This window comes from Oncorhynchus mykiss, chromosome 6 (assembly GCF_057628025.1).
Source record: "Oncorhynchus mykiss isolate SJ-2025 chromosome 6, ASM5762802v1, whole genome shotgun sequence".
Classification (NCBI taxonomy): domain Eukaryota; kingdom Metazoa; phylum Chordata; class Actinopteri; order Salmoniformes; family Salmonidae; genus Oncorhynchus; species Oncorhynchus mykiss.
In genome coordinates, this window is record NC_143027.1 from 85,110,544 (window position 1) to 85,120,975 (window position 10,432).

A 10,432-nucleotide genomic window follows, 5' to 3' on the forward strand; every position below is an offset into this window, starting at 1 on the left:
AGTGTGTTTCCTGGAAGCGTCTGTTTGCTGACGAAATGCCCATCTCTTGTACTACAAATTCTTAACCCAGCCCTCAGAGTTTTCAATAGTTAAGAGACATTGATCCACACCACACTGAGGGCAGCGATTGCTAAATCATTGGTGAGATCTTTAATTAATCTTTGTATTCTAACCTATTCTAACATCTTTGATCTTGCAGCTTAAATCAATTATTGTCTTTCGATTATTTCTTCAGTAAAATTTGGACTCCGAAACGGTAAACTCCACTCATCAATCATGTCATCTGATACTGGTAAGACCTCACAGATTGTTAATCATATTGCACAAATAGTCCCCTTTGTCTGCAACTCTTGAATTTATATTTACCAGACCATTATGATAGAAAATGAGTATGATATAATCTGGAGATCTATGATATTCGTGACATTTGTCTACAAGATCGTGTAGTAGTGTGGGGTATGTCTGGCTGTCAAGGGTAGATTAATGTGTAATTAATTAAATGTGTTATATTTTTTTGAGTTTTCTAATTATTTGCTTAATATATCTCAATGTGTGACTGATGTCGCCCCTCGTGTGCGCAAGATCAAGTGCGCATGTAGCCTAATTTCAAATCATCAATAGCCTATACGCTGTATGAAGTGCTTTCTTGGTGAAACAGGGCAAAGTTAAATGTCTTAGAAAATGAACTTCCTAAATATGATATCATTTTTGCATAGACCTCAAATAAATATTAATAGGCTACATTAGAGCTAATAAATTGAAATAAATGTGCAAACAATTATTGAATGAATCCTTTCTGTAGGCGACAGAAATACATTAATCATTCAAATTAGACTACTATACCAGACAGCATTCTTTAGCTACATGGGATCAATAGATTGTTTTAAAGAATATTGAGCGAACAGGGTTGTTTATAAAGTATTTTGAGCGATATGCTATCGGCACAAGCGCATCTTCTATCACCGATCTTTTAGTCTGTAGTTATTTTTTTATTCGACTCTCTTATCCAGAGAGACTTACAGTAGTGAGTCCATACATTTTCGTACGAGTCGGTGCCACTAGAAATCTTTTTTTAGGACAATAACTAATTATTCATCATTTATAATCTGTCTCCACTATTTTCGCTGGCACAGGACTGCATTTAAATATGTTGTTTTTATTGATCCCAGTTTATAAGAGTGCCCTGTCATTTCGGTCATTGTACGGTAAGTATTACGGTATTAAAATATTCTGCTTGTCACGCCCTAACCATAGAGAGCCTTTGTTTTTCTATGGTATAGTAGGTCAGGGCGTGACAAGGGGGTTTTCGAGTTATTATTTTCTATATCGGTGTTTGGTATGATTCCCAATTAGAGGCAGCTGGCTATGATTGTCTCTAATTGGGGATCATATTTCAGTATAATTTCTACCACCTGTGTTTTATGGGATATTGTTTTGAGTTACTACACGTAGCACTTCTGTAGTCACGGTTCGTTGTTTGTTTCGTTCTTTCTTTGTTGTTTTGTGCGTTTTCAAATAAATATTATGTGGAAACCATATCGCGCTGCAGTTTGGTCCGATAATTATTCTAGTGAACGTGACACTGCTAATGTCTCCAGTCACGTAAAATTACGTATAGATTTGCATGTACTGCGTTGTTAAAATACAAAACATCGGGATTAAAACTGAATGTTTCTAAATGTGAAATCTTATGTTTATTTCACTCTGATGATAAAGAAATCGAAAATATTCCTGTTAAGGACTGTGTTAAATATTTAGGAATACATCTGTCAAAAAAAAAACTTATTCAGACAACATATGAATTTCTCTCCTAAAATTAAGAAAACCAAAAAGATATTTAATAATTGGCTACAAAGAGATTTTTCTATACATGAGAGAGTACTTCTGTCCAAGGCAGAGGGACTGTCTCGTTTTGTGTACCGCTCATTATCTTTATTTGTAAATCCTGCTACTTGTAAAGCTATCAACAAGACCTTTCTTGACTTCATCTGGAAAAATGAGTCTCAAACTAAAAAGTCAGTCCTTTCTAATAAAAGAGCTGAAGGCGGTCTGGAAGTGTTGGACTGTGTTGACAAACACTTTCAAGATCAACTGGTGGAAAAGATGTTTGATCAATATGGTATTTCATTCCAAATAATGTGTTTAATAAGTTGGGAGGTCTTCAATTTTTACTGAAATGTAATTATATTCCTGAAAGATTACCCGCTAAATTGGCTAAATTTCGCCAACAAGCTTTAATGGCCTGGAAAATGTTTTTACATATGAACAATTTATAACATTGAAAGAGTTTCCAATACCTTTCAGAGTTTATTTCTGTGGTCAAAGACGTTCCCAGTGGTCTAACTACACGAATGAAAACTCATCTTAGTTTTGGTAATGATCACAAAGTGTATCCAGAACTCAGATTGGAAGGCGTGGGTTTACTTGAGAAATCTTGTTGTAATAAATATATAAGACAAATTCTTCATTCACAAAACCAACTTACATTGTTCTGGAACATGCTTGTTTCTAACATTATCTGAAAAATGCATCGTTAAGGCCTTGTAAATATTGTATACCAAGCAAAGTTAAGGAAGTGAACTTTAAAGTTTTACGTAAGATATATCCATGTAATTCTATGATATCCAAATTTGTGGCTTTTGATGACATCTGCGTTTTCTGTGAAAAAGGTGAGAATCCGTCTTACTTGTTCTTTGAATGTAAATTTGTGTCAGAATTTTGGGGAAACCTTGCAAAGTACTTATTTACCATTATGAACACTACCTGTGTGTTTGACATGAAATATATAATATGTTACTATTGTAATGATAACAAGACCATTGAAATGATTGTGATTTTTTTTATTCTTGTTGTCAAATACTTTATATACAAACAAAAATTCCATACTAAAATTACGCATTTTTGGTTGAATTTAATTATCTTATTAAAACATTAACCCTAGTGAATAACAACAAAAATAAAATTTTCCTGAATCATTATAAGAAGATTTTTTTCAGAGTGATTACAACTGCACCAGAATTGTTTAATTTTTTTATTACTTCATTGATATTTTTTGTATGTTTTAGTATTTTCTCGTTAATACCTGCATGTTCTGTTTTGTATGATGTAACAATGTAAATTGTTGATCTGTATTTTGAATTGGTAGAAACAGTGTTACAATTTGAATAAGAAAAAAAGACTATGCTAAAAGCTAGCTGGCTATTGGCTACAAGCAGATTTGTGAGTAGCTAACATTACATTCTACAAATAAATCGCCGTGGAAAATGCACTGAAACCTCCGGGGAAAAATAGACTTTGATGATTGTGTTTAGCACTGGAAAGAGGAATTCAGTTTGTACATGGCTCTTACATTGAGTGAAACACCGGAGGATTACAAAGTGAAGCTACTGTATTGGGGGAAAAGGCAGAGAAATTTGTGAGACCCTATGTGTGGGCAGTACAAAAAAACATCTCTGTTGAGGAAGTAAATGCAGCACTGGATGCATTTTGTGATCCCATGAAAAATGAAAATTGTGAGATATAATTTGTTCATGCGAAGTCAGGGCCAAGACTATCTTATCAGCGAGCTAATTTAACAGGAGTACTCTGATGTATTCCAGGGAGATGGATGCTTACCTGGCAAACTGAAGCTGGAAGTGGATGGCCAGCTGCCAAAGAGAAGAGTGCCAGTAGCACTATATAAACCACTCAAAGAGGAGCTCAGTGGTCTAGAGAAAAGAAGGATAATAAAAGCAGTTGAAAAAAGCACAGATTGGATTAGCAGCCTGATTGTAGTGAAGAAACCGCCTGGAAAACTAAGAGTGTGTATTGATCCAAAACCTCTCAACAAGGTGCTCAAGAGGAACCAGATATAATTTTTTCATGCGAAGTCAGGGCCAAGATGAACATTTAGACAAATATCTCACTGAATTGCAACCTGCAACTTTGGCTTAATCACAGACTATCTTATCAGGGACAGGATTGTCTGTGGCACGTGTGACCCACACTTAAGAGAGCGCTTACTCAGAGAGACTGATCTCAGTTTAGAGAAATGCATACAGATTGGAAGAGAACTGTCTAGACAGAGAGCTAAAATCATAAATGTGCAGGGCCCTCTAGCAGTGCATGCAGAAACACAGAAAGAGAGACTGAGAGGGACAGGAGACCCTACAGAGGGGAGAGCGGTGAGGATGTTCTCTGCATCACACTAGGGCCAAAGTTGGAGAGCATCAACGTGGTGCAGGAGAACCACAGACCCCAATGCAGCTGTCTTTGCAACCATGCTGGTCAACAAAAAGTCAGTCAGATTTCAGCTAGATTGTGGTGCTAGTTGTAATGTTATTCCTTCAAACCTCCTAAAAGCCAGTCACCTAGAGCCCTGCAGTCAGGTATTGGTGATGTATAACAAGAGCACTCTGACACCACTGGGGAAGTGCACACTTAAAGTGATCAATCCACGCAATAAGGAAACCTACCGAGTTGAGTTCATCTTAGTCAACAAGAATGTGCACAGGCCCATTCTAGGCAGTAAGGCTATCCAGGCAATGGAGTTGATTACTGTGCAGAATCACAACATCCTGGCCATTGAGAAAAGAACAGGATCCTGGACTAAAGAGCAAATTTAACAGGAGTACTCTGATGTATTCCAGGGAGATGGATGCTTACCTGGCAAACTGAAGCTGGAAGTGGATGAGCGAGTGGAGCCTGTTCAGCTGCCAAAGAGAAGAGTGCCAGTAGCACTATATAAACCACTCAAAGAGGAGCTCAGTGGTCTAGAGAAAAGAAGGATAATAAAAGCAGTTGAAAAAAGCACAGATTGGATTAGCAGCCTGATTGTAGTGAAGAAACCGTCTGGAAAACTAATAGTGTGTATTGATCCAAAACCTCTCAACAAGGTGCTCAAGAGGAACCATTACCCACTTCCCACTGTTGAAGACATGCTGCCAGATCTGAACAGAGCACGCGTGATCTCTGTGATGTAAAATATGGATTTTGGCATGTGGAACTGGAGGAGGATACCAGCTATCCCACCACGTTCTCTACTCCCATGGGACGCTACAGGTCTCTGCGCATGCCAATGGGTGACAACATGCCTCGTAAAGTTTGCTTAACTATATATCTTTGTCTGTTGTGACTACAACACAAAGCATATTGAAACACAAACAACCCATTTTTTCCCACGTGTGCAAATCCTAAAAACACCTCTGCTTTTCACTTTGACACTATAGCCTACGCAAATGCAATGATAAAGCAGATGTGTTAGCAAACTAATAACCTTTCTTGTAGGACTATTTTATTTCAGTCCAACCATAGGCCTACTGTATAACCTGCTGTGTGCGCTATTGACTGTTGGCCGCATGAGAAGAAAAAGGTGTAGCCTAGCATATTATAGGCCAAATATAAGCCCTACTATTATATTCGGTTCTGTAATGTAAAATACTAATGAATCATTATGTGAACATGCAAGACAATGATTCAGCTTTGATCTAACTTCACTAAAAGAGCACCATTGTGAGAAATAATCATTTTATGTTTGTAATATTAATAATACGTGATTAGTAGGACTATTAGGCACAGGAAACAGATCTTGATCAGGATTATTTTAAGCGACCTTCGAATCATGGTGGTTAAAGGACAGCACCATAACCAAGTGGTCACATATCATTATGGATTCTATCGCGCAAGAGGGCTCCGTGGAATTTTATAAACATCAAGGCAGACATGCGGTTCATTTGGATCCTAGATCTCATTGGTGGGAGGCTGCCTGCTGCAGCCTGGTATCAAAGCATTTCACATTCTTCTGTATGTAAATCCAAGACACGCCATTTAATATGATATGTTACATTTTGTATGGTATGCATACATTTTTGGGGTGTCCAACTGTCATTTCATATGATATGTTATGAATTGCAATTCATATTATGTTACAAATTTGCCAAAGTTACTACATGTTATGAATTAGTAAAACATGATATGTTACGAATTCTTGCTAAGTGGTTCATGTTGGCTAGCTGGCTAATGTTAACTAGGCTAGGGGTTAGGGTTAAGTTAACTGCCCCTGAACAAGACAGTTAACCCACTATTCCTAGGCCGTCATTGAAAATAATAATTTGTTCATACTGACTTGCCTAGTTAAATAAAGGTCAAATAAAATAAAAAAGTTTACGAGTTAGGTTAAAGGGTTAAGGGAAGGGTTAGCTAACATGCTAAGTAGTTGCAAAGTAGCAAGTAGTTGAAAAGTTGCTAATTAGCTAAAGTTGTCCATGATGAGATTTGAACTTGCAAGCTTTGAGCTGCAAGACATTAGTCTAGCAGGCCCATCCATCCATCCATCCACCCACCTACCCACCCTGACCAACCACCCTATGTTCGTTCAAACATAACATGTCATGCTAATTTGAGTGTCACGGATTTACTTTTACTATGTTACATGTAGTCTATGACACCAGGTGGATCATTGTGTCTGCATACACAATAGAAGTGGTAACCTATGTTTCTGTAAGCTATAAGCCACGTGTCAAACATAAGGCACAAGCGTGACACATTTCTATCCAGCCTGCGCAATGATTTGCAATTGCTGTTAGACTTTTCTGTCTTTGCTCTTGTTATGTCTAATTTAAGATCAGCGCTGAAAAAGATCTGTTGTGATGGGGCAAAAGATCAATTAGTGGATAAAATATCAGAATTGGGCTGCCTTTGTAAACGTAGTAGCCATGATGGCACCAATAGCTCCACGGTCATTGAGAATCCATTGTAGGTGAAAAACAGGAGAGGGAGGGTCACTTGTTTCTTTTTCATGTGTTTAGGGAGGTCATGTCAAAATATACAGTATTTTGGTAAGTGAGGGTCAATTTAATTTCAGAGGTCAGATTATTTTACATTATAAATAACTTACAGTCCCTAACCACTCACCACAACTCACAACTTAATCCTCTGTGTATTGTATTCAATGTTGATGTTTTCTTCACTTTCACCTTAGCTGTAGTTCCATACAACCATCAAATGGACAGCCCAGATTTCATTAGAGACCTGCTCCCTGCTGCAGAGAAGACAGCCCTGCTGTACAACATCTCCTACCTGTGCCTGGCCAAATTCCCCTCTCTGGAGAGAATCATCAGAGCCAATGCTGTTGAGGCCCAAATGCTGTTCTCCTCCTCTGAGGCTCTGCTGCTGCTGGTATTTCAATCTTACTGTTTCTTACCTTGTAAACTGTGTTAATTTATCATTAGATAACCTATTTTAGACAATACTGGGGTGTGTCTAGCCTCGTAAACTGTGTTAATTTGTCATTAGATGGCCTAGCTTACACTATACTGGTAGACTAAGATACTATTTTACAGCAGTTTAGTTATGCTAATGGAGGAAGGTAGGACATCATTGACTTTGTACTATGTGACATGTTCTTATCAACAGTGTGTTAGCACCAGTGACAACATGGTCAAGACATTATTCCCTATGCTGAAGGCTGCTGTGGAGAAAGATAAGCCAGTAGTTGCCATCAAATTCCTGATGAAGGCCAATCAGTGGATCCATGATATCATCAAAGAAGTTGAAAAAATAGTAGAAGCGTAAGCCAATATATATGTTAGAGAGTGCATTCTGTTCAGCCCCGAGTTGGGATTAAACTAGCAGCATCAACACACGTAATTGAAAGCCAACCTTCTTAGCAAGCAGAGCAAGAGAGTTTTACATTCCCTACATAGACCTTAAACATTACACATAAACATTCAGATCATACCACATAGCAGGTAGTTATAGGAAAAATATTTAAATGTGTTGACAATGAAATATGTCAAAGATTTGATCATGTTCTCTCACTACTTTATTTAGCTACAAGAATCTCAACAATGGGGTGGCGACCATCACCAGCGATGTTATTTCCACCAAAGCCAAAACAGAGGACAAGAATAAACAGCTGACCAAGGAAGAGAAGATCCTGCAGAATGCTGTTGACGACTACAATAGGAAGCTAAGTGTCATCCAGTCAGATCTGACGGAGGTCAATAGAAAAATCAACGATGCTGATACGGAGCTGCGTGAGTTGGTTTACAGCATTACCAGTAGAAACACGAAGTTTGGCATAGTGGCTGCCGTGGTTCCCTTCATAGGATTAATCATCAATGCTATCCAGAAGAGAATCAATGACCCTACTGATAGTGCAGCCATTGAGTTGGCCAAGAACAAGATGAATCAGCTTTTGCAGGACAAGACCTGTTTGAGTAAGAACGAGTGGGAGGCCCAATCAAAGGTGATGAAATACCAGATGGAGCTGACCAGAGCCACATTTGACCTGGGTAAGGAAAGACATTAAGGACTCCACTGCTTTCTACATGGTGGTCATTCATTTCTTTCATGACATTGCCTCTGCTATTGGGGAACTGAATAAGACAAGAGGTAAATAAGAGGTATGTCAATGCTGTTGTTTGTATTTGTTTTTCCAGGTTCTGTTCCTGATCCTGTCCATCTGGCTGAGGTTCAAATCTGCCTGACCCGGATCCAGAAGATTCTGCTGCAACTCAAAAGCTTCTGGGAGAAGATCGGAGTGATTGTGACCAACCTGCAGCAGAAGACCTTTGCTGGGGAAGACCTGGTTGATGTTCTCTCAGAATTTAAGGAGGACTTGTTGGATTCCTTGCAAGTAGCTGAAGAGGTGAATTAATGCATTTTCTCTGCTGGCACTCTGCCAGAGTAGTGTATCATTGTTTGTACTTCATATCATTACTTATGTGAATTATCCTGCTAAAGGGTAATGTAACTCAAAAAGGGCTAAAATTTAAGGTAACAGCTTTAAAACCTAATAACGTCTAATCTAATCATCAAAATCACAAGGATATAGGGTAAATTAGGTCAGCATTTCTCAATGCATTGATGGAAGGCTTACATGGTGGGCAAGAACAAAAATGTGTCTCTCTGGAACGGATTGAGAAACTGAAGGGAATACAACCTTGCTTTGAGACCACAGCTAATTTCTCTCTCTTGGTTTACCCCATAGGCTTGGAAGACGTTTAGTGGGAGTTGCCAGAACGTCATGGGCATGTTTAGTGTCCAGTCGAAGGATGCCTACAAGTTCCTGGAGACCAGCCCATCATCTCTCACCCAGGAAGAGTGGCAGAAAATGTTTGATGCTGTGACAGCCAAACTGGATTCCTTCTACCCTGCCCTCGAGGCCAAGCAGGCCTTTGAGGATCAGCAGGCCATTGAGGACCAGCAGCCTGCAGAAAGTAACTAATGTTTGCATCCACTGTCACCAGGTTAAAATTAAAGGAGTTTTTTTTTTGGTCTTATATTGACATTGGTGACAAGCAGGATTTGTGGGCATAATTAGTAGTTCACATGCTGTTATGAGTAACTTTCCATTATTTGTTGATCATTGTTGATTATTGTGTTGTGCTTTTATTAGAGCTCATCATCTACTATGCTAACAGTATAATACCAAACTGGCTATTGTTCACCTTTCTTCTTGGAGTATACTAATGTTGTGGGTAGCAGGCAGGTTTTAAGGTTTCTGGTCTGTTCAAAGACTTCAATAGTTTAACTTTGTGCAGAGCTTTCGGGAATATGAACTGATCTATATACATATGTATACACTACAGTATTCATAAGTAATCATGTATAATCACAATGTGTGTTTTTGGTATATCAGTATGTCCGTTTCAGTATACTATCATGTATAATTAGTTTAGAGCCATAGAGGAGGAGTTTAGAGCCATAGAGGAGGAGTTTAGAGCCATAGAGGAGGATATTAGAGCCATAGAGGAGGGTCTTAATGGCTATATGTACTTGTATTTTCTTCTGTTCTCTGCTGCTTATCTCCTGAAATCTCTTATGAAACCTAAACTAAATATAATCACAATCAAATTAGACTACATTGTTCTTTAATGCATGTTTATTATGAAATAAATCTGAGTAAGAGCAACCATGGTGTCTTAATATGTTCTCAAAGATGACCTAGGACTGACCTTGGCCCATTGTGTAGACCAGGGATCAACTAAATCAGAGAAACTTCTAGAGAGAAATGTAGCTTGTGCTAAGGCTGACTGATTCTGCGTCTGACTGGCAGTCCTTCAGATGCTTGAGAAATAGATGTCTATCCCTGGCTAGAAAAGCAAAATCAACGTACTTCATGAACTGTGTGTTTGAGAATAGTGGGAATCCAGCTGCCTTCTGGAAGGTAGTAATATCTCTGAAACAAAACTCCACTCTCTCATTACCCCAGCAGGTTATGACAACTTCTGGTCCCATAACTGATAAGATGGACATTTGTGGTGTTTATAATAACCACTTTGCCTAAGAGGGCTACCGATTTGATAAAAATAGCTTCTAAAAACTTCTGATTCCCGTAGAGCAGGTATTCCCAGACTGGGGTACTGGGGGTATGCGCAATGCGTTGGGGGTACGCCAAATAAAAATGTGATTCACATAAAAATTACAAATAAAAATTTTCAAACAGTGC

General features: G+C 38.5%; 1 protein-coding gene across 2 annotated transcripts; it reads left to right on the plus strand.

The window, feature by feature from the left end:
- LOC110506914 (uncharacterized) lies at positions 1-9,895 on the plus strand. 2 transcript variants are annotated; one of them, XM_021586784.3, is made up of 7 exons: positions 1-141; positions 236-292; positions 6,959-7,155; positions 7,393-7,547; positions 7,810-8,273; positions 8,421-8,629; positions 8,972-9,895. In XM_021586784.3, the coding sequence occupies exons 2-7, from the start codon at positions 277-279 to the stop codon at positions 9,206-9,208; spliced, it is 1,278 nt and encodes a 425-aa protein (XP_021442459.2). In that variant the 5' UTR covers positions 1-141; positions 236-276; the 3' UTR covers positions 9,209-9,895. The 2 variants fall into 2 exon arrangements, with proteins under 2 accessions (XP_021442459.2, XP_090095320.1); XM_090239194.1 differs by having other exon boundaries at positions 90-292.
- Positions 9,896-10,432: the final 537 nt, after the last annotated feature.

What these genes read in the sequence shown, in the direction of transcription:
- LOC110506914 (XM_021586784.3), top strand. An exon ending in CTGAGGCTCTGCTGCTGCTG is followed by an intron (nt 7,156 to 7,392) that starts GTATTTCAATCT and finishes TCTTATCAACAG; the next exon opens with TGTGTTAGCACCAGTGACAA. An exon ending in CAGAGCCACATTTGACCTGG is followed by an intron (nt 8,274 to 8,420) that starts GTAAGGAAAGAC and finishes TTGTTTTTCCAG; the next exon opens with GTTCTGTTCCTGATCCTGTC.